The sequence below is a fragment of the Lonchura striata genome, chromosome 1, assembly GCF_046129695.1.
Source record: "Lonchura striata isolate bLonStr1 chromosome 1, bLonStr1.mat, whole genome shotgun sequence".
Classification (NCBI taxonomy): Eukaryota; Metazoa; Chordata; class Aves; order Passeriformes; family Estrildidae; genus Lonchura; species Lonchura striata.
Genome location: NC_134603.1, coordinates 16,939,584 through 16,964,911, shown reverse-complemented (window position 1 = coordinate 16,964,911; position 25,328 = coordinate 16,939,584). Strand labels below are relative to the sequence as shown.

At 33.7% G+C, this 25,328-nt stretch overlaps 1 protein-coding gene across 2 annotated transcripts in view; it reads right to left on the bottom strand.

Moving 5' to 3' along the window:
- Window positions 1-25,328, bottom strand: part of CSMD3 (CUB and Sushi multiple domains 3) — a 581,291-nt gene that overhangs the window by 107,887 nt on the left and 448,076 nt on the right. The window contains exons 33-39 of one of the 2 annotated variants that reach the window (XM_077782368.1): window positions 14,821-14,934; window positions 13,946-14,044; window positions 12,904-13,107; window positions 9,824-9,948; window positions 7,446-7,542; window positions 6,422-6,526; window positions 1,544-1,662 (exon numbers count right to left, since the gene is read on the bottom strand). In XM_077782368.1, coding sequence (XP_077638494.1) covers window positions 1,544-1,662; window positions 6,422-6,526; window positions 7,446-7,542; window positions 9,824-9,948; window positions 12,904-13,107; window positions 13,946-14,044; window positions 14,821-14,934 — 863 coding nt within the window. The remainder of the gene's footprint in view (window positions 1-1,543; window positions 1,663-6,421; window positions 6,527-7,445; window positions 7,543-9,823; window positions 9,949-12,903; window positions 13,108-13,945; window positions 14,045-14,820; window positions 14,935-25,328) is intronic. The other variant, XM_021546425.3, reaches the window with a different exon arrangement.

The following is a 25,328-nucleotide window of genomic DNA, read 5'->3' as shown; positions in this document are numbered from 1 at the left end:
CGTAATCCTAATTGTCTTCCAGAGTAAGCAAACAGAAATGGAAAATCTTAAGAGAAAGCTGTTCCTGGGATATCTTTCAAAACCATCTAGTCAGACTGCATAAGTCAGAAAAACTGTATGGTAGGAAGAAACTTTACATGTATGTTTGCCCAATCTATGCTCCTAAATTCTTTATTTTCTATACTATTTATTTTCTTGATTTCAGCCATTTACTGTGGCTTATCTGTTCACACCCAATTGTATTTAAGGTGGGAATTAAAGCAAAGAAGCAAAAAATATTTCTCAGGCTGTTTCCCAAAGTGTCCAGTTAAAACCAGGCAACATAAGAAGAAAACGTCAATAGTCATTCTCAGAGCTGCAATCACAGAACATGTGTTTCATCTATTTTTGAAATTCTAGAAATCTGCAGGCATGACTAGGAATTCTATATTGGAGGAGAACTTGAGATACGGGTCCCAAATCCAAACAGCAGCTGAAATCTGGAAGCAGACAAGACTACTTTGTTTCAATCACTATACATAATCTATTTTTTTAACAAAGAATATAATTTAATTTCTATTTTTGATGCAGCACATATAAACCCAGTATCTAGGTTTTCACAGAATTATATAAAATAAATGTTTGAAATTATAAGCATTTTTAAATCTTCATTTAGTTAGTCTGACATCAACACGTTACCATAGGTGAGACTGATATTAGTGGCATTTTGCTTATTCAGGTATCTTTTGTTAAAGTATAAGTCCATTATCAGTTCATAATGTGGTGTTACATAGAAATTATTTTCTCTCTGTAAACTTTTATTTTTGCAGTCCTTGGGTAATGTAATAATTTTCTGTCCTTTTGGCTCTCAAAGAGCTAAATAATAAAAGACTACAGAATCTGCAAACTCTTTTTGGGGAGTCCCAAGTAAAAACAATACTTGGTTTTGGATCTGACTCTATGGCATAACTGTACAAGTTCCTTCCTATAGGCAGAAAGGTTCCTACTGCTGATTTCCAATCACTGTATTTCCCCTGCATATACCTTTTGCTAGTGCAAGGACATTGCAAATTTACTTGGCAAAAATAAACCCCTATTTGATAAACATTTTCGAGAAAAGATCTCAAGAAATTGCTGAAAGAAAACAACTGACACTATCTGATTTACTAAGACAAGCAACTATTTCTTTCCTTTTTTTTTTTTATTCTTAGTACCCCTCTTTACTTATTTTCTTTTTCCTCCTGTGCATAGAGGAATACTGTTAATTGTTCATCAAGTGATTATAACTTAACTTTGCCATAAGACTTCAGCTATAATTATCAAAGACGCTATCAATAACAGATAATAACCTATATCACTAATGCAGAAGAAGCATCATGCATATACTTCTGATGTAATATTTGGATAGTTTCTATTTTTTCCTGTAAAAAAGCAAACACTCCTGTAAACTTATCATGTGTGCACAATTCCTGAAGAGTTCAGCATCCATTTTACACTGACAGACTCAAACATAACCATGTTAAAAACCATGTTAAAAACATTTCAAGTAGGAGACTTGGCTTACCTGCAGAGAATAACCCTGGTCACACTGGAAAGACACCACATCTCCAACCATGTACCTATCTCCAATTTTGATCCCATTACTTGGGGTCTGTGGTTCAGGACAAGAGTCCAAACCTATAGCTGAGAAAAATAGAGAAGTTTAGTCATTCTGATGAACATGAAATTGTTATATAGAATAACATAGGATTGTGTACAGTGCACATGGGCACAGAGTGTCAATTTAGGTGCTCTTGGGAATCAGCAGCTGTCTGTGGACAAGTAGCATATTTCGAAACAACTGTGTATAAGGAAAAAATCTTCTTTCCTAAGTAAAGGAAAAGGATCAGTGTGGCAACAAACACTTTCCAACCTTTACTCTCAGTTCTAAAATTCCACTATCTCCTGGCACAGGCTTATTCATTTCTACCACCAGTTTCACTCCTAATTTCAGCTTTCATCATTCAGACTGGGGACACCTCTGCTATGCTGTACCAGCATGTGCTCTAGGGGAGGCTGGCCAACACTACACCAACTGCAAAACACTGGAAGAACAGTACAAAGTAAAAGTGCTCTCCAGTATTCCATCTTCCACAAGTCTGACTCAAATCCTTGATTCATTTACATACACACACACAGAATAAATATTTGCATCAGACTTCATCTAATCTGCTATGTATAAAGAACCACCTATACAGCTATAACACTGATATTTTGAATTTCTGATTGCAATGGAAGCTTGTTAGCCAAGATACCACATGCTTTTTTTTCATGGTCATCAAAAAAGAGAAAATTATTTTCCTTGCATCTACCCAAGAAGGTCCAGGAATATAAGAAAGTATATTCAACTGAATTGTTTTCTTTGCCTACTGTAAGAATTACAGCCTACTTCTGAAGTCAGGACTACTACATAACTGATCATCAGTATACAGGATAATAGAGAAATGTTGTGGGATTCAATGATGGTCACCTACTACCTCAGAACACTATCAAAATCTGCATGTTTTAAAACTTACTAAAGTAACTGATCACTTCATGTAAGATTCTAAGTAAAAATTGCCATCTTAAAATAGTGCATTTTATACTATATGACAGAAGAAAGCTAACGAAAATTTTAGTTTTCAAATTCTATTTTCTGTTCTCTAGAGAAGAGCAGAGAACCTGTTTTGACAGTGGCTGTTGTACCTAGATCCTCTTTTTACACTTCAGACATCTAGAGTGTGATCCAGTTAATGTACAAAGCACAAATGCAAAATAACAACTATGCTTGGCTCACACGGATGATTGCTTATTTGTTTTGAACAGTTAAACTAAGAATTAGCAGTTTCCAGTTGCTGAACCTTCAGCTGAAATGCATAACCTGTGTGTGAATGCTCAGGTCATGCAAAGGCAAATGAGTTCATCTAAATGCCTTTCTCAGGCTACCTTAGCAGCCCAAGCCACATTCACAGGTATTCATCCTATTGTCTCTAACTCCATTTAATAAAATAATATTTGGGAAAAAAAATACAGTCTGAACGTCTACAATACCTTTCAAGAAACTGAAACAAATTTTGACATCTTTCCAGCTGAGGATTAGTTCAGAACTTGTGTCTTTGGAGTGTCCTGATATTTATTCAGGTCATAACTGTACTCATAAATATATTAATAAACTGCAGTCTGTTCATTATTGATTTATTTGTGGTGCATGAATACTTTCTTGAACTACCTTATACTGCTCTCACAGTAAAATATGTTAAATTGTTGAACTTTCATAGCCAATGGCAATAAAAAGAGGTTTTAACATAGGCATTCATTGAAAACATACTTTCAGTATCTTCTATTTTTCAGATAAGAATAATTTTGTATAGAGAAAAAGAAGCTATTTGATGCTGTCTTGCCCTTCTCCAGAAGCTCCTGTGATGCTCAACACAAAAATCTACCAATGAAATTTTCAATAATAAAAAACTTTAGTTAGAGAAAATGAGCAACAAATCAAAATTGTTATAGTGGTGTAAAATCATATAAACATTATGAAAGTGTTTAACAAACCATTCTGTGGCATTCTTAGTTGGAAAAGTTCAGTGATAGAATGTATTTTCAATGCAATATATTTTTGTATTTAAGATGTCCACTGGAATACAGAAAATGAATATTATGGATAAAATAATTTAAGAATTCAACAGAGAAATAAAAATATGATCGAAAAAACATTAGAGGTAAGAACACTATTCATGAACACTTAATTCTTTATGTTAAAGAATCATTTACTTGTGTTAAAATATTTATTCAACAAATAAAGTTCCTTTTCTTTTACTTTTATATCCACAATTGGATTTTTTAGAAACTCAAAAGATAATTCCTAGCAGACAGGACAAAAAACAATTCATGGAGATTGATGAAAAGAGATATTGGAAATGAAACAGAATGAAACCTTCTCAGAGAAATCTGTTGCAGAAACAAAAAAGTAATAACTTTGGCAAATGGGGTATACTTCCCCTCAGACTTGTGTCTCCTAGAATAGGTGAAATAGACTTGGAAGATGCACTACAATTTAGACAAAACCAATCTTTATGGCAAGCTCACTTGAAAAACACTCAATATAAAACTTCCACTCTGATGGGATTTTGCATGAGTACCGTGTACCAATATTTCAAAGACCAAGACTTTAATTTAGTTGACTCCTCATGATGTCCTTGGCCACCATGTGCTCCAATTAAATGAAATAAATTTATTAAACACTTACATTAAAATTTGGCCATTACTTTCCATTTACTAACTATCATTATAAACATAATCACAGATTTTAGAGCAGGACTTGCTGTCTAAGTCAGATATGACTAGGACAATTGAAGAGTGCAACTCTGCATCTCCTTCTTTCTGGAGAAATTTCTTCATAAATGCAGCAGTTTTGTGAGTTGTGGACATGCAAGAAAACTACTATTTGTTGTAGAAAAATGAAAGAGACAAAAATCCAAAATACACACAAGGTACGCTTTCTGTTTTCTTTCTTCCTAGCAATGATGACAAAGTGTTGTCTCTTACTTTAATCTCTCATACCAAGTTAATGACTCAGCTTAATGCAGAATTTTCCATAGTCTCTTCTTGAAAAACAACTGAACAACAGATGAAAAAAAAAAATCATAAAACTTTCACAGGTAATAGAGACTATGTCTTTCTTGGAGAAGAGTGGAAGAGTAAGAGTCGTGGATTAAGGAGTGAAACAGCTGGTGCCTAGGACTTGAAATCTACACTAAGCAACTAACTATAAGGTTTCAGGACAGCTGACCCCAGCTGAACAAATTCCATACTATATGACCCCATACTCAGCATATAAACTAAGTGGAAAACTGGCTGGGGACTGTTGCTTGTGAGCTGACTGGGTATCAGTCAGTGGGTGGTGAGCAAATATTGTGCATCACCTGTTTTGTATAATTTATTTAATTATTATTATTTGTTTTATTTTCATAATATTATTATTTCCCCTCCCTTTAATGTGCTATTAAACTGTTTTTATCTCAACCCACAAATTTGACATTTTTCCAAATCTGTTCCTCATCCTACTTGGGAGTAGGGGGAGGGAAGTGTGCAAGTAGCTTTATGGTATTTTAATCACATATCTCTATCACTTTCACAAGAAAAGCAAATTAATCATTTATCTTGCAAAGCAGCATATTTCACTAAGCTACTGGTTAATTGGATATCTACTGAGAGACATCAGTATTATTTCCTGAATCACAAATTTTCAACATATACTTTGAGTTTATACATTCAGACAGAAAACATTGCCTTTGTTCAGATTCACACATACATCCCTGTATAAATCCATACACGCAAATTTGGTTATATTGTTCTTGACATGGACCAACACTTTAAATAGTGTACTGTTAATCTTTTCTTTTTTTAAGGGTTGTACATGGGCAGTATATTCCACATATTATTTGGACATGTGGAAATACAAAGATGCATTTTCACTTTCACTGGATTTGGACTAATTTTATTTTATTTTCATATCTTCCTGATGGTTTTTTCTCATCTGAAATTGTAAGCAGCTGAGAGACTATCTGCATGTCAAGGAAATGGCAGGATAATTTTACCTATAATTAATGTTTAGTTATAGACAAGTGATCAGACAGTAATTTTGCAAGGCTGTGTTCTCCAACTGGCTAATCAGACAACCAGAGCATAGGATTTGCATATGGTAAAACTGACAAGAAATAACTGTGACACAATTATGCAGATCAGACACCAGAACCAATATAAGCAGAGGGAACCACACAGCTGGTGATTGCCAGAATTCCTGTCAGTCATCTGAGACAAAGTCATTCAGACAAAAAGCATATTTATAACTACAGCCTTTTCCACTGGTGGAGTACTCAGCAATAATAAAAAAACATTTGAAATAATTCAGTGTTCTCACCAACCTGCGGGCATTTCCCACTTAAAATGCACAACAGCTATTTTCAGATTATTCCTTCTCTCCTCTTTGCCAAGGGTGACTAGTATTTTTATCCTACACATACATACTGTATAGCACATATGTTATTGTGTTGAGGATAATTTGTAGATTTTGGCAAGGAGTGCTGGGGTGTGGAGCTGCAGGGGTGGCATCTGTGGAATGAGACCAGGGCTGCGCTGGACACAATGGATTAGGACTGCCACATGAGCAATCTGCATTTCTGTCAGCTGTAGGTTCAGAAAGTTTTTCAGAGAGCAAAAGCAATTTAAATATGAAAGCAAGACAAACTAAATTTCCTTAGTCCTTATAGTACAGTTTTCAGGCCTGAATTTCCTCACTTGGATATAAATGAAGTTACAGTATGTAGCCCATTATGTGCTAAATATTCCTCTCTTGTACAGTTTAGGTAGAACTGATGTCTGGAACCAGGAAGTGTTCTTTATTAATTGAACATTTCTGAATTACCTGTATACTCAAGGTGAAATCCAGCAGCTGAAACACTGATATCAGACTGAAAATTGAGGTACAGATTATTTGATGTGCTGTTTAGAAGTGGAGGTATGGTTGTTCCTGAAAAGAGAATTCAAAATATTATTGAGATACACAAGTGACAAACACAGACATAAGGGCATGATATCTGTGTGTGTGTGTGTATAAATAGACTTAAGGAGAGAGAAAGAGAAAGAGGGAGTGCAGAAGAGGGTGGGAGCAGGAGATAGGTTACATAATTCTATAATATTCTGTCATCATGGATGCTATAAAATACCTGTCCCTCTAAAAGTTTTATTACATTTTCAGTGCATTACAATATCAGACACATGAACAATAGACAAGGAAAGACTAATATAAATTTATATTATTTGCTTTTACCCACAAAAGGAGAAATATTCATAGGGTATTTTTAAAAGCAAGAGCAAATCCTGTCATCAGAATGAATATAAACATAACAGCCACATATATCAAGCAGCTCTGAAAATATGTTGCTGGACTGTTCTTAGAAATGTGATGGACTATTTATTTGTGTTTCAGCACAAGTCAAGATAATATGATTGCCTCTGGTCTCTTAGCATACACATGTATTTAGTATAATAAAAGAAAACAAAAGGAAACAAGGCAAAAAAGTTTTCTTTGTCTAAAATAAGGAAAAAGAATGCATCCTTTTTTCATGTACAATATCAAGAGATACCTGTTTTTGAGGTCTGTATTTCTGGACCTTACTACAAGTGTAAGAAAAAAAAATTGATTAAGAGAGGTATAGTTTGGAAGCCTCTGAGTGTTATTTGATTTCTAACATTTTAAAATATAGAGGTTTATGAAAGTCTGCTAAACAATGACTGATTAAAACAGAACTAATACTACCTGTTGCTAATTATAGGAGAAATAAATACACATACCATGATCAAGCATGCTTACACACATAGAAAGAGCTGTGTGTTTACAGTAAAGAGTTGAATCTGTGAATCATTTATTGTAAAATCTTCTCAGTCACCTGAATAACTTCCAAGCCTTGGAGCATTGTTGTCAGCACCATCATAAAAGTCTAAGGAATCCCAGTTGTGTTCTGTGGCAAAACTCACTACTTGCACCTATGAAGGAAAATGTGAGGCAAAGAACATAAACTTCTTCCCCTTTTTATTCAAGCTCAAAGATGACTAAATTGTAGCCTCAGTTGCTCTCAGTCATGAAAAGTTGTCTTGCTCCCCTTGTCAAAGAGAATGGAAAATCATAATTAAGTGGCAACTATTCTTTATTTAATTGCCAATTCAAACTATAAATCCTGTAACCCTTAGTGACAACCACATATTAACTCTGTCAAGAGTCACACAGCCATGAAAATCAGATGGGTATCGAATATGATTCTCTTGTTTGGAGGACATTGAGGAGAAGATGAAACATGGTATTTTCAATACATGAAGCTTTTTTCTCTCTATTTTCTCCAGGACTAAACTAGTCCCGCAGGGATGCATGATGCTTCATCTACTTTGCCATTTTAAATTCTGCCTCCAGCTAAGACAAAACTGCTGTGTTTGATTACCTTCATTACCAACTCATCTCCTGAGGAGTAGTCACTAGCATGCTACAAACAAAAGGCAGAATAGACACTTCCTTTCTTCCAGAGGTGAAAACATTCTTCCACTCATAGGGAAATGCAAAGTGGCAAGGAGATAAACTGCAAGAGGGAGGCTATACTGTTCTCATATAGTGAACTCACACCTTACAAAGTAGAGAAGTATCAGATTCCTGTTTCTGATTAGTAGGTGAGAGTTTCTGGTGTTTGCTTTTTGTTTCAACTGTTTACTGAAAAGCTTTAAAAAAGACAGAGGCATGATGAAAACCCAACCACCATCAAAAAGGGGTGCCTTAGTCATTAAGTTAGATAATAATGTTGATTTTGCCTCATTTTTTTTTTCCCAGAATGGAATAGTTTCAGCAAAAGAAACAAACACCACTTCCAGTAAAAACAAGCAATGAAGTAATTTTTCTGTGTGAAATATATGACTTGGGCCTTGTTCTACCTAAAATAAATATTCAGTTTGGCTACCTGTTTCTTGGATGGGGACCTCAAATACTTTACCTATTTTTGTAGGAATTGTGCAGATACTATAGCCAATGGATTTCTTTTTCTTAAGAGAAGCAGTGAAGAGGCCCTCACTGTTACCATGCTTCAGATACTTGGAGACAGTATATAAATATTTTTGTTATTACAACTCTGGGAAAAAGAGTATCATGAAGATTAAACACCTAAATTGAAATCAGAGTTAGCAATTTAATAATCTCATTAATGATTCTGAAAAATGCAACTAGTGATAAGAGATAAGCATTTTCAAAAGTAACAGTGATAGCCTAAGTCAGGAGGACAGTTACTACCTAATTTAAATCCTCTGAACTATCTTCCTAGTATAAGAAATGCACAGAGCAATGTATCCTGTCTGCTGTCCTAGTCAACTCCTTAAATCAAGTAGTGTTCCACAAAATCAATCTCAAAGCTGATAAAGGCTATTAAATATTATTAAAAACTCTGTAATGAAATTTATTAAAAAGCTTTAAAGCAATGTCAAGATTTTTCTGATTTTCTTAATAAAATCTTTACCTACATAAACTGAGCTCTTTTTTCATTTCTTACAGCAATTATATTTTGAACTAGGATAGACATATAAAACTTGTTATCATGATTTTTTGATATGCATTTTGATAGGAATTTGTTCAGATGATAATTAGAAGTTCTAATGTATTAAATTCAACTGCCTGTGCAATAGCCAGATTTCTGTCAGTTTCTTTAGTGAACTCTAGAGATATGCATGACTAAGCTTAATGGATACTTTCCTACTGTGTGTTCTACAAGGTTCTTAATCTATGTAAGTAAGCAATAACTTTGAAACTATTTAAAGGAATAAATTCCCATCTCATGTTGAAACACAATGAAGCATCTTTACATCACTGTGAACTTCCATAAACAAAGAGTAAATAGCAGAGTTTCTAGGAGAACATATATAACTTGACGTTGAAAGCAACTCACTTAATTTCACTGTGTAAAAGGAGAGATAGAAATCCGGGGAGAGCAAAAAAGAATTACTAGGAAGGTTCTCTATTTCCATTGGCTTATAAGGAGTCACTGATCTATCAAAATATGTTTGTAAATTATGGTGATATTCTTCTAAGTAAAAGGCTACAAGTACATATTTTAAGATTTTTAAAAATCTTATGACTTTCAATCACTAGATAATTAAAAAGAATATGCAATAAAGTCAATTTTCAGAATCATTGATGAGATAGAAAAATTGTACGCATAAATGATCTTTTCATCTTTTGCATCAGGAAAAGCAGTTCTAAATATGATGATAGCAAGCAAATAGCAAGTAAACTTACTTGAATCCCAGCTCCCTCTGGTACTGTGATCTTCCAAACACAATTCAGATTGTTGTCATAAGGCTCAGGATAACCAGGAGATAAAATGGTCCCTTTGCGCTTTGTTAAAATACCACCACAGGGCACTGAAAGTAAATGAAGAAGGGAAGAAAAGAAGTATGAAATTTCAGAAGTGAGAAGATATTTTATAAAAGCTTATACTATAGCTGAAAACATTTTAAATTGATGCTACATTAAAAAATACATATATGCCTCAGGAAAATAAAATTTTATATCTCAAAACTCTTCTTTTAACTGACCTAAAAAGGAGTAGAATAAAATTAGAATTATGTCAGTTTCCTACCTGACAGAATCATGCTAATATTCCCCTTGTTTATTTGACATTTACAGAGTGAAATCCATTCTATTGTCTCCTGGCAATCTTACAAAAATAAAGCATTTTTTAAGGCTTAGATTGAAGTATGAAAAGCTATGTATTGTATTACTATAAAAGATAAAAAGTGTCACAAAAGAAGGGAACCATCTTTCTTCTATTCTTCTTATAGAACCATCTTTCTAATATTCTTTCATTCATTCTTTCTAATATTGCTCCTCTAAATAATTAATAACACCAGTCTCAATTCGTTGATTGTTCTGTGCTTGTGTGAGTTATTTCATCACAGTGTATGCATCTACTGAACTAGTAAAGAATTTACAAGATCCTCGCAAGACTACATTCATCACATCTGTTCACAGATTAATAAAAGTGTTATGGATGAAACAGGACAGGCACATTAAGTACCATCAAGTTTCTCTTTTGAATGTTCAACTTGAATGCATCTTGTCTACATCATTAGAGGCTCTAACAGAGACAAATAATATTACATCTTAATCTGCATATGGATATTCTGTTGGTATGTTAGAAATTGAAGGAAAAGACTGATGAGATGGTTTATCAAGTCCATTAAAAGCTAATGTATCACTTCTATGCAACATCACTAAGTTCTGAAGGGATTTCAGGAGCTGCAAATATAAGGATTTAGAAAAGAGATAGGATGCAACTTATCTTAATAATAAATATTGTAGCTACATATTGCATGGCATAAAATTAATAGAATTGGTTTGGAACTACATGGATAAATTAAAAGCTAGTGCCACTTAAAATGTTTAAACAATTACTCATAAAAGGATGAACAGACAGAATGGTTGATGCCAGGCCGTACCTTGAGTGCTGTGTTAATTTTTGGGCCCTTCACTACAAAAAAAAGACATTGAAGTGCTGGAATGAGTCCAGAGAGGGGCAAAAAAGCTGGCAAAGGTTCTAGAGAGTATAAGATCAGAGTGGCTGAAGGAGCTGGGGCTGTTCAGCCTGGAGTAAAAAAGGCTCAGAGAGATCTTATCATACTACAATCAGAATGGAGGTTGTAGCCAGGTGGGAGTTGGGGTCTTTTCCCATGGAAGTAAGGCAAGAGGATATTGCCTCAGACTGTGCCAGGGGAGGTTCAGATTGGACATCAGGTGAAGTTCTTCACAGGAAGGGTGGTTAAGCATTCAAATATGCTTCCCAGGGAAGTGGTGGAATCACCATCCCTGTAAGTGTCAGAGAAAAGACTGGATGTGGCAGTGCTGTGCTGTAGATGACATTGTGGGGTTTGATCAAAGGTTGAACTCGATGATCTTGGATGTCCTTTCTGACCTTAGTGATTCTATGATTCAATGATTGTATGTCTATTACCTGAATATGTAATACTAAAACATTCACTAGAATTAAGGCAATTTAATATGGTCATATCTACCACTTCAAATATTAAACTGGTTTAGTTTAATGAAATTTTCATCTCATAGGTATTTTATCACCTTTATTGACACAGGAATTTTCACACAGAAGGTGGCCTGTAACCACAATTCCACAATTTAGCTTGTCTAGAGACAGGTAGATTTCTCTCCATAGACTAAATCATGCATTAAAATAGTAATAATATATTGTGATCAATGTCCAAAAGAATGACTTCCACACTTTGTCAAGCTGTTTTATCTGAAAGTGCAACGGAATATAATTCAAGGGAAAAAGTAGTATAATTCTACTGATTAAACTGTAATCTATGTGACTAAATTAGATACTGCTATATACTTCACCTTCTTATTGAAATAGAAATTGTGGTTCTACTGCTAAGCCTCAAACAGTCTAAATCAACATTATTTGTTTAAAACTTGATTAATCATATTTTATCAGTAGCACCCCACTGATACTTAGCCTTGATCTCTATCAGGAGTTTGGTATTTTGGAGATAATATTTTAATTTACTAAAATCCACTCATAACCTACTAGGCACCATCAGCTGGTTAGCATGGCAGATGAAACATCAGCCTAATGAAAATATGTTCCTTGTTTTCTTTTCATCTAGTCACCTAAACCTCAGTTTATGTACTCTGCTGGCATGAGTATCATAATGCTATTTTTGCAATGGGTCATGATATTTTTTATAAAAAATTATCTTCCCTATCAGGAAAAGTAAACTGGAGAATTTCATTAAAATTGAATTCCGGTTGGTCCAAATCAATTTATAAATATCAATGGATGCACCTTAATTTTGAGAATTTAATTTTGAGAATTTAATTTCAAAGTGACTAGAACCAGGAAAAGTATGTTTTCTGATCTGAAAAGCTACTGCCCTGACAAGTAACAAAATATTAACGAAATTATTCCTAAATCTTCAATATAGTACTGTTCTTCCTAATAGGTTGCAATATCTTGTTAGAGATCTGCAGTGTAAAAACATCCTAGTCTTGCAAGAAGTCAGGGCACAAACTAGTATTTCTGATTCTTGATTAAAGAGGGACATCCAGTAACTTCCAGGGAGGTTAATGCAAGAGAAGCTACCACATAAATTATGGCAGCAGAGCATGTTCATGAAACTTGTGAATGTTTACAGCAAGGTTAGAATAGAAAGGAGAATAAGACTTAACCTTGAATAAAAAAGAAAGTAAAATAAAGTAAGAACAAAATACTATACAAATGACAAAGAATAAACACATTCAACAGGAGAATAGTCTATATTTTAAGCAGTAATTAGTTATATTAAAAAGCCTTAGGAGCTCACCAATACATGTAGGGAGTGAATCATTCCATTGTGCCAGTGCATTTGGTACTGTGTCACACCGAATTGCTGTTGACCCATGGAGGATATAACCTGGATTGCACTCAAAAAGAACCAGTGAACCAACTGCAAATTCATTTCCAATCCTTTTTCCAAATCTAGGTTCAGGCACAGAGCTACACTGTGTTGCACTTGTTCTTGGAACAGCTGTGGACATACAAACAATTGTGGATTCTTAATTTTGGATTTGGGGAGGGAATACAGATATTGAACCACAAATATTTAAAACATCTGGAAGAAACTCTCAGCTATTTCCCAGCTGGGAACACTTCCATAATCCCCAAATGAATCTTCACAGTAGAAATTGTTCACTTTTGATGGCTGAGTTACTATTTAGGAGAGCACAGCACTGATATCCTTGCCAAGATTGGAAGTAATGCATAAAATCCACACAGAAACCTTTCTAAAATGACACTTATAAGAAATACTACCATGAGATACTCAACTAATACAGGGTTTCAAAATAACATTTTGTGTCAGATATTTACATTTATTCATTTGGATTTCTAAATGTGTGCTCTGACTGTCAGATGAGGATTTATATGTAATAAAAGAGTGAATTGCTGTTGGAAGTGTTGGTATATAAAAATTTCCCATTTGACCCATAAAAAGGCAAATAATGTAAACCAAGGAAAATATCTTAATAAGAGTAAGATCATTTTTAACCTACAGGTAATAACATTTACAGCTATTCATATTTAAACTGAGAACCAGGTAGAGTACCCAGATGCATCTAACATTTGTCAATCAGATTAGCAAACAAAAACAGCAGTTTTATATAACTGTCTTCTTAAATCTAGAACATTTCAGCTTTAAAATACAGATAAAATAATAGTTTCAAACATTTTTTAAAACATGTAGAAATAGTGACACATTTTCTGTTGTTAAAAGGCTATTACTTTCCTCTTCATTCGCACTTTGTTTCTCTCTGGTGATTTACAAACTATGATGAACAGAATGCACATATTTCTCTAGACCATCTCACCTTGATAAACAAAATGAAATCCTTTAGCTGTTACTGGTCCAACTGAGGTAAATCTGACTGTGATCTGGTTCCCCGAGCTCAACGGAAGGGATTCACCTACTCAAACAATGAAAATACAAAGTCATCATTGCCACTTTTTACTAAAGAAAAAACCTGTCAACATCTTTGCAGCTAGAAATAACATTCTCCAAACCTTGTTCTGCTTCAGTAAACTTTGCAAGATACACGCACTTTTAATGTTTTATGTTGATGGTATTATGTCATGCTAGAAAAGTGGAGTTAAAACTCAGTAACTAGGAATATTTGTTGCTTTTTTCCTTTACCAAAAACAAGCAATCTCCCTAACAAAACCCAAACCAACCAAACAAACCAACAGTAAAAACAAAAAGAGCAACAAATACCCACACCACAACACACACACTCCCCAAAATAACACAGAAAACCTGACCTAAAATGGAAAAACAAATAAACAAAAATCCTAACACCCTACCTCTTAAAATAGATTCAACATGTAATTAATCTATTTAATTTTACTTTGGTACAAATATGCCTTGCTGGCTCTTTAAAATATCTACTACTGATTTCAAATTACTCACTAGATAAAGCCATAAAGGAACACAGTAAGAAGTCACAAATACCCACAATATTAGCTAAATATCAAAAGAAAAAAAAAAAAAAGCTATTTTATCTAATTTCATTCATCAATGCAAATATTTTGAAGTGTTTATTTCAAAATGTGAATTTGATATATTTGCCTGAGATTAATTTAAGCAAATACAACAATCCTTTCTCTCTCTTTTTTTTTGGATCACATTTTATTTCTAGATTCACAAAAAAGTAAATAACAATATACTGACAGTTCTGTTAAATGATACCTGAATGAGATCCTGAGAGAGAGGATAACAAAGATGACTGTAGAGCTGAGCCATCGTATACTTCAACAACATCATGGAGTGATGTCTGGAAAAACACAAACTGGCCAAAAACAACTGACCGAATAGAACGGAAAAGAAGGAAGAGGCACCAGTAGCAAAGAATAAAAAAAAAAAAAAAAAAAAACCAAAAAAAAACAAACACATAGAATACAATAAGAAAGAGGGGGAAAAAGAGAGAGAACAAAATATATATTAATGTATGGTTTTAAAAATTACTACATCACCTCTCCTAGTGCTGAATATAGGTTATTTTTCACACCTTTACAGCAGTAAAAGGATGAAAATACATATAAAAGAGACAGAAGCCATACATATAATCATTAAAAGATTCTAATAGTTAGGGAACAACTTTACTGCTGTTGAATTATTTTCTACTTTCAAATTCTGTGCCCTCCACCACACATCTAAGTTGTCAGTGCAATTTAATCCTTTTTAATTCCAGGCATATTATTATAGACTGTGCTTTATTAATAAATTTTGTTGATAACCCTCTGTAACTATTACTTACCTTGGAATGTTTCCCTTTTTTAAAGAATATTAACATTCCATATATCTTTGCTTTTATGAAACAAATGAACAACTGATTGAGGGCAACAAATACTTTTTAGAATACATCTATTGAATCACAAAAATCTTTATTTTTAAAGTCATTCTAGTAGAGCAACTCAATGAAAGACTTATTTATGCACTTAAGTTAAAAGGTTTGTACAACCTTTGATGGGTTTTCCCTTTCAATACAAGTAATTAATGAAAAAAAACCCTGAAATTTTTGGCAGTTTTTCTAGCACCTAGAAAACATTTATATCCAACACTATGAGCAGTGGAGGAGAAAACAACTTAGGAGATCTACATGCATAAAGGTGGAAGCAGTCAGATATTTTTAGGAACTGGAACACCTAAAAAGAGATACTGAAGAATTTCTTGTTCATTATCCAGGTTAGACATTTTGGAATAAATATTCCAGTGTGTTCCTACTAGGGCCTCTGTCTACCAAAAGTTCTGCAGTATCTTCATTTGGTAGTTTTAGTTATAGGAAATGAAGCTCTCACCTTCAATTATTTCAATTAATTTTATACCTTTAAAGCTTGAAAAATTGTATATTAAACTGCATTGTCTTCAAATTGTTTACTTTTTTTGACTGATTTTTTTTTTTTAAGGCAATCCCATGTTCCTTTTGGATGATCTTATCACATATTCGTTTCAGTTTTTAAAAGCCTCTTTTTTGAAGGAAAAGACTGAATGTTATATTTATAAAAATTTGAAATAAAAGTTTTCCTGAGACACTTCCAAAGATTCTTGTCCGTATTTGAAGAGGAACTGTAAGAGAGATGCTGAATTATCTTCGTAATTTCTCCTTCAATTTCCAGAAAATTAATCATTGATGTTTTTAATAGTTCTGCTTATTATTCAAAATAATATTTATCTGGATTCAAGTCTTTTCTTGGTGTTTCTAAAGACAACAAGATTTTAATCCAGTTAATTGTTTCTGTCACATTTTGACTTTAACAAATCTTTTTTCATACTCAGTGAATTTCATTTTGCCATTGAGACAAGAAAAGTTCTTTGTGACTTCCATTGCTATTTCCCATTTTTAATTAAGTTTCAAACTATGTATAAAAAATTCAGGGTAAGCTGAGGTGCCTGTAACAAGCACACATAGCTGTTATCAAGAGCTGTATCCTAGGAAAACTGTAAAAAGGAAATTGTTAAGCTATATTTGCATTTTAATGGGTTATGAAATAAATAAATAAAATCTTTACCCACAATTTCACCATAGAGTGGGTCCAATTCCAAGGTATTTTTGTATGTTTTGTAAGTATTTCAATATTGTTTTTGCTTTTAGCTTTGTCATGTGAACCTTTTGATCTAAAAGTATAACACAGAAGAAAGTGAACTAATACATGATCTAAAATCAGCCACTTTGGAAAGAGAAAGGTCCACATATAATTTTTGATAACTGTTTTTTTTTAATTATCATTTGTGCATTTCTTAATAAAATACAGACAAAAATTAAGAACAAAACAAAGTTTTCATTGACTTGAGATAAAATATATTTAAAGGAGATTTGAGGTGGTTGAGACATCAAAAGAAGTGACAAAGAGGAATTACTGCCAGAAAAGGGTTAACATGGAACAGCAGAAAGCTCAAGTAAGAGGTTTTGAGCCCTTTATTAGCAATTTACATGAGTCAAGCTGCTTTCTCAAATTAAGCAGGACTATGCCTCAGCCACTAGGGAAGAAATAATCTAGATCCTGTTCCTTCCTTTTTGTGTGCCAGGATACTCGCTTTTTATTAATTAAACTGTAAAATGTTGAAATGTATAGTGACTGATACCTGACTAGTTGACATAATGTCATGAGAAACATGACATTTTAAATTAACAAATATTGATAAAATATTATGTAAGCACCCAGTGTAGTCTGCCCTAAGTAAAAAAAAAATAATTGAAACTATTATTCAGTTCAAATAAAGATCAAATCACTTCAACTGAAGAATTTTGGTGCAATTTTTTTTCCTCTAATGATGAATGGATAAGCATTCTCTGAATAATGTTTTTTCCCTGTGTTTTGTAGGTTAACATTTTACTTACACATTTAGTTGTCTTTTATTTTACAAGATAAAAAATGCAAGGTTGTTCAAAAACACTTTCTCTTTGAATTTTAATAATTACTGATTTATGTATTTCTTTAAAAATAAACAAAATACATTTTTAGGTTTTTTTTTAAATACATTTCCATTTGTGTGATCTTTATAAATTTGAAAATTCCAGGTAAACTGTAATGTTAATACTGCCAATAAATTATGGTAGTGAGGGAATCTATTAATTCAAATTATAGCAGCACAAGAAAGTTCCCTTTTAAAAAAGCAAGAGCTAGATGAGCAGACTTTCCATGTCTCTAAATATCTAGATGTTTCTGTGGCCTTCATCATTGTAACATCTGGACACTTTCAGTGAGTTTGGAAAGCATCTAACAGTAGATGAAATTGGCCAAAAATAGTTTGCTAGTTAAAAATTTCATCAAAGAAATTTTAGTTTCATTTTTAGAATAAGAAATAAACGTGTATAGAATTTACATCTGCCTGTTTAAAGTAAAATACTGGTATAATTTAAATAGGATTATTTTATGAACAGTGCTCTCAGTATAATTCTTATCACAAAACTAGAAAATAACTGAGACTAGAAGCCTTCACCAATTATCTAGTACAGTCGTTTTGCAGACAGAATGGCCATTTAGATTGCTCTGGTTCATGCATAATTAGGTTTTGAATTTCTGTGAGGATGGAGAACCCACAATCTCTTTGAGCAACCTGACCCATCATCCTGCCTCCCTTACAGTTTTTATCCCTTGCCTTGTCTTGACTTGCCTTTCTTTCCCTTGGCTGAACAGTGACAACTCTCTACTTTTAATCACCTTGGTCATCTCCAATATTTGCAGAAGGTGACCAAGACTATTTGCTCTATCACCTTCCCAGGTACAGAGGTGAGACCAACTGGCTTTTAGTTCCCTCAATTCTTCTCCTTGCTTTTCTTGAAGATAAGAATGTTGATGTCTTTTTCCAGCCCTTGGGATCCTCCCTCATCTGTTACAACCTTCCAAGGGTAACTGACCTCCCATGCACTCCATCACATCCCATGGGTTTGCCTAAGTGCTCTGCCATCTAGTCCTCCCCTAAGTCATCCTTACTCTAGACCTTTCTGCTGTCTCAGGGTTCCAGGATTGTTCAAGACTGTAGTTAAAAAGAAATTTATTAATTCATGTTTCTCTGAATCATTTTTCTTTAGACACTTTACCCCAGATTCAATTCTACATTGATTTTGACTATCCCAACCACATCTTTTAAGTGTATTTCAAGTGTTTCCTCCTCAAACATCTGACCTTGCTTCAACCTCTTGAATTTTCTTTTTTTTTTTTTTATGTTTAAGTTTATCAGCAGCTCCTTGTTCATCTATGCAGGGTCTTTGCCACATTTGTTAGTCTGATCATTGACATGGAACATTACTTTCTGGAAGCAGTGATCCCTGAAAAGAAAATTTATTTCCTGGACTTCTCATCTGTCCAGGGCCATGTACAACCACATACTTCCAAAAGAGACCCCTCAATTGCTCACATTTCTGCCTGTATTGGGTCTGACTGAGATCGAGTTAATTTTTCTTTAGCAGCCCTCAGTGCTGTGCTTTGCATTGGTAGCTGGAAGGGCACTGATAACACACCAGTGTTAACAAAGGCTGGGAGTGGGCAAGATCCTGGGGGAGGGGACAGAACCAGGACAGCTGACCCTAATTAACCAAAGAAATATTACATATCATATGATGGCAGCACAGATAAAAAAGCTAAGGGAGAGAGGAGGAATGAGGGGTATTTTTTATCCTACAGTATTTGCTTTCTGGAGCCACCACTATGCGTGCTGAAGCCCTGCTTCCTGGGAAGTGTCTGAACATTGGTCTCTCATGGGAAGTAGAGATTAACTGTTCCCTTTGCTGCACACAAAAAGTTTTTCTTGACTTTTTTTTCTTTAAACCTGCTAGTTGCTTTCCATCTTATTCTCTCTCCCTTGCTCCACTGGGAAGGAGACATAGAGTGGCTTGGTGAGACCTGACATCCAGCCAAGATCAACCCACAACGCTGACCAAGTAAAGAGATAAACCTAACTCAAAATTCAAATATGTAGCATGTTATTGTCATTAATGCTAGTACTGATCAAGCCGTATTTACCTGAATAAAATATATTTATTTTATATATTATGCCAGCTATTAGATCTAAATAAATGCTCTTAACAACTTACATGGATAATAATGGAATAAGATAATAATATAATTCTTCACCCTGGGTTTTCCCTTCTAAGGGATATTTTGTGTGCCTAATGATTTACTAAAATCAGTAAGCTTTAGTGTAAAATCAAGTCCACTCCTGTTGTAATTCACTCACCTTTAAGAAAACACCAGAAGTACTAACATGGTTAAAGCATCGTTATTACAGAAACTGAAATGTGCAATTCATATAAGCCCTGCTGGTGAGACTTTAGGTATTTGGTTAAAGGCTGAATCAGCATTTATAGTGATAGGTCTTAGCAATTGACAAAGAAATATGAAAATCAGCCATATTAACAATAATAGAACCCAAATTACCTTTACAGTTTTAATGCATATGTATGTCTCCAGTCAGAATCTATTTCAGTCTGGAAAAGATGTATATCATGGCCATAATTTTCTACAATAACTTCACTGTTTCTCTGGCACCAAATTAGTTGGAAGAACTGAGCAAAATCCCAACAATCGAAAGACCCAGATAAATTAAATTCTTTGTTAAGAATGAGAATTTAAAATTGTGCTTTAAAATTATATTTTAGATAATTTCCTCTAAAAACCAGGTTTCTTCTAACCGTGAATGAAAAATTAAGGTGTTCAGATGTCTACTACTTGTGGTATAAAATAGGTCTAATTTTAGAGCTAGAGATATTTCTCAGAATTTGAGGTGACTCTCTAGAGTTAACTTTTCCTTGTTTCAAAAAAAAATCTGTAATCAGTCTAAATAATATTTCCAAAAGAGAGTTTTGTTCACAACATGAACAAACAAAATACAAAAATTTTATTTTACAATGAAAAAAAACCCTTAAAAAACTATATCTGTCCCACTGATGATATGCTCTCTTTGCGTATGATTTAGCTTTATTTTTTTTTTTCTATGAACTCCTATAAAGAAGTTACAATACCATATTTAAATCTTTTTTGGCAAAGAAAATATAAAAGAGGAAGAAATCCACATTTTTGAGAAACTTCTTTAAAAAGCAGACAAATCTCTCACCAGATAGTCTCTGTGGTGATTAAGCATAACAAGTGTGCACTAAGAAAGAAGAAATGCAAATTTCTCATGCATCTTAATTCCCAAGTCTGGAAATCCCATTCACTGTGCTAAGTGGTGGTTCATGGTCAGCTAGCTAAATGATAAATGACAATGGAGAAAATCTATGCTTTAAATAAACAGGATTCAGGCATAACTTCAGGAAGCAGGAAACTACTGTGTGGTGTTTTCTTTCAATGAGAAAGACCCAGCAAGTCCTTACAGCTGACCATGAGAGTGTCATCAATCAAATGATCAACTGATAGCAAAAACCTTGTGCCCATTCTCATATGAAAGAGAGGAATTATTCACAAAATAGACACCTGCATTAAGATTTGACTACCCAAGTATGATTACAATCACATTCAATCAGTTTTCTTTGCAAGAGTTACAGGTTTTTTAAATTACGTTTTTTATGAAGAAGAAGGGAGAAAACATTGTTTTGTTTTTTGTTTTGTTTTGTTTTGTTTCATTTTGGTTTTGGTTTTTTTTTTTGTGAGAAATGGGACATTTTTTAATTTTTCATTTCTACAATTTCCTTTGCATGTCACTTTCAAGACATCTCAAACCAGCCTTGGAGTAGCCTTGAATAAAATAAAATTCATAAATGAATAGCAGAATATCTGCATCTAGAACTATTTTAAAGTTAAGGTCCATACATTATTTATATGAAGTAGTTCTGCAAGCCAAGAGTTTTGCATAACACAGCTTAATCATGGGAATTATATTTAAGAAACTCAGAGATGATCTGCTACAAAGGCTTATTATGACCCTTTGCTGTCTTAATCTATGACAGAACCCTTTGCTGTCTTAATCTATGACAAAAGCAGAAAAGTCTACCTACTGTTACAATTTATATCTGCCCCTCTTACTGGAACATAGCTTTCTCTTTAAACGCCTCCCTTAATATTTAAGTATTCAGCTTCATAACAAACAGCAGATAAGAAAAAATTATTACATTTTCCTTTGTATTTAGGATGAAATACAATGTGAAATTATAGACTGAATCACTATTTTAAAAGTAACTTATATTTATGTAGACACCAAATAAACAGATATTTGCCCTCTGCTGAGAAAAATGTCCAGTAAAGCTGCAAAATAATTCGAGTGTTTGTTGGGCTTTTTGAAGAGAAGCAGTTCAATAATCTCTGAGAAGGTTTTTGAAAGAAAAGATTGAAAGATTACACCCTAAAGAGATGATCTTACAGAATTCATGGATAGGAGTATTGCTCTCAGTAAGGAAACCTAAATTAATTTTGACCAGCTCACATAAAAGAATTAGTAGATCTGATCTTTTACTGTTCAGTGTAATACTTCACTGAACAATACTTCACTGACTGTCTGAGTTAGCACTGCTACTATCATTTCTAAATTAAAGTAGTAGAAGCATTTTAAAAAAATACTTCTCTTACATTTCCAAACATTTGGTTGTTTGCTGGTAACTGCTAATACATTCAGTCTTGTCTGTGTCTGTGACAGTGATCTTTAGTGATATCAGTTACATTTCTGTGTAATGGTTGACACTTCTTATCATATGCTGTAACAGGAAAATTATTAATTGTTTGTGAATACAAAGTAGAGTCTCTGCTAATAGTGTCCTGTTCTGTAAGTCTTGATTCACTTCAAAGCAATAGAATAAAGCAGCTGCCTAGTGCTCCTGACCTTGGAAGAAGTAAAAATTAATTCCACCTGTATGAGCCTCTTGGGTGCACTACAGACTAGATGTCAAAATAAGGCTAGAGAGGGGTATATGTGTAAACCATTGAAAAGGATATTCTTACTGGCATGAGTTAAGGACAGAGAGGTGCTGAGTGACTGAGCAATGAAACTAAATGGAGCTGATATATTAATGTTAGAAAAAATAACCAGATATAAAAATAAAGAGAATAATTATATAACAGAAAAGGTGCTAAAGCTGCCAATAGGTAAAAGGACCCCCCATATATGACACATAAATATATATATATGCATTTTCTATACCAACTAAACTGTAGATTAGTTAGAGAAACTTTATACAAGTTTCCTAGTGTAAAGAAGTATGACTATACAAGACAAACGTACAAAAGTCCTCAAATATAACAGAATTCTATTTCAACATCTATTTCAGCATCATTCAACAGCATGTATTTACTGTTATTAGCAAATTATTATGAGTGATTAACATAAAAGTCATGGAGGTTTTCCAAACCATACAAAGATGTGCCAGTTAACTGTACTTGAACAGGGTGAATTAATTGGAATATATGCTAGTTCTTCCCAGTGTTTGTGGCTTACACTACTGTCTAGTCCTTAATCTCTGTGGAGACTCTCCTTAAAATCTGTGGGAAAAGCCTTTATTGAATTATCTGTTATTGGTGTTCCTTTGGTAGTCTCAGCTGGAGATGGCAAATGGAATCCTACATTTCCTGGTATGATATCCAGATGATTAGGGAGGAAGAAGCAGAATAAATTATTCTTTCTGCAAACAAGGAAGAGGTAAGGACAGGCAAGAAAGAGTTCTGGTTCTAAAAGCTCACATGTGCTGTTTTCCTTCCACAGACAAAGGTGAAGAAAATAACTATTCCATTCTTTAATCTTAAAAAACCAGAGCACACAGATCTAGATTGAGCTGCAAGCTGCAAGCTCTGCTGTTCTTCCTTTGTTTTAATTCTACAAAGGAAATGTTAACAGAAACATGATGATTTGTCCTCTCTCCTGTTACTGTATTCCTGCATTCTCAGGCTCGGAGAGGAAGAAGGAGATGGCATCTGCTGATTTTTCATGTTTGAGAAAAGAAAATATTTATCTGAATGTATAAAAAGACAATAAGAATATATTTGGAGACAGAAGATGTGGCAGTTATTAACACTAGAAGCTCAGCATGAGGAAGTGATGTTAAACTGCACAGAAAAAAAGCTCACATGCATATTTCCCCACAAATGAGCATAATTCTACATAAAATGTGAGATTTAGGATTTTTCCTGGAGCTGGAAGAGGACTGAACTCTCATAATTAACACATTTTCTGCTTTCTTCTAAAATCAGCAGAACTTATTACACTACATAAACTATCATTCTCCTCTGGCATCAAACCTCTGCCTCCCTCTCTTCTCCCTTTCTGCAACTCACATCCCTCTCTCCTGGCCTGAATCATCACGCATACATATAAAGCTCTTTCAGGATCTGCAACAACACAACAGTAGAGGGAAAACAGTTAAAACAGTATTTTTTTTTATTTATTGCTAGTTACATCATGTTATTTTCATTATATTATTAATTACAGAGTATATTATTATTACTGTATTATTTACAATACTTGAAAAATTACTACTGTGTACATCTGCTATCACAGAAAGGAAGCATCACACCACACAACTTTCTTTTCTCTACGTCAATTTTTTTGATTTTACTCAACTGAAATTCAAACACTTATTATTATCATTTGTTTGAAAATGTAACATTTATTTATCTCTATGAACAAAAAAATTTGTATCTTATAATTTTAACTCCTTTAATACTGATCAGATTTATTATTTTATATCTGAGATATTGCATTTATCTCACTTTGCCTGAGCTACATAAAAACCAGAATATTTTTGCACCTTATTATTCAATACTTTTGCTGAGTGACAGAAATGTAACACCACATTTTAAAAGAAAAAAGGCTTCTGTTCTGTGTTCTGGTTTCAGCCAGGACAGGATTACATTTTGCTGTTGCCGGGAGGGGCATGGCCAGGACAGGAGGTTTTTCTTTACCACCTCATGTGATTGTCAGGGGCTGGGGGGAAGGAAGGCTTTTTGAGGAGAAGAGGCTCCTTCAGGAGCCTGGCAGAGAGAGCCATCTGGTACTGCCTATTATCATCTGGCTTCTTTTCCATGTGAATTGTTTCTTTTCTTATGCCCTCTGTCATTAATACTGTTTCTGTTACTGATCTTATTCTTATCTCATTGCTGTTTACAGTAGATTGTTCTTATCTCAAACCATGATCTTTTGAGCCTCCAGTTCTTATCTCCAGCCAAGATGGAAGGGGGATGGGGTAGCAAGTGGTGGTATGGCTTTAGTGGGAGCACTAAATTGGAAGAAGTAAAAATTAATTCCACCTGTATGAGCTTCCCAAATTTTCCAAATCATGACACTGTGAAACTTGCTTGACTGACTATTTCTTTTATTTTTTAATTTTTGAAAGAATGTCATTCTTAATGTCTTGCATAAAAAAATATACCTCTCATATGTTGCCAATGTCGTTTCTAAACTAGGGAAAGAGGGTTGAAGTGATAATGCAGCTGAAGTAGAACAGTTTGGCAAAAAAAAAATACAGCTGGCTCTAGGCAGTAATTATATTTTATTTAATAGACTGAGAGTGAGTTAACAGACCTGGAGAACTGACTAGAGTGATAATTAGAAATTTAATTTGAATAAAAGCTACATGGAGAAAATCTACTAATAAATAAGGCATAAATATATTTCTTGATATTAAAGAGCACTAGTTTCAAAACATCCTACTGAAACGCTTTAATGAAGGTGTGTAGACATTTTCCTACATTATGTCAGTCCTATATGTAGTCTTTCTTAAAAACTAAAGTAGGTCTTTGGTAACTAGAAATGTTTTTTAATTAGGTATTTTTGTG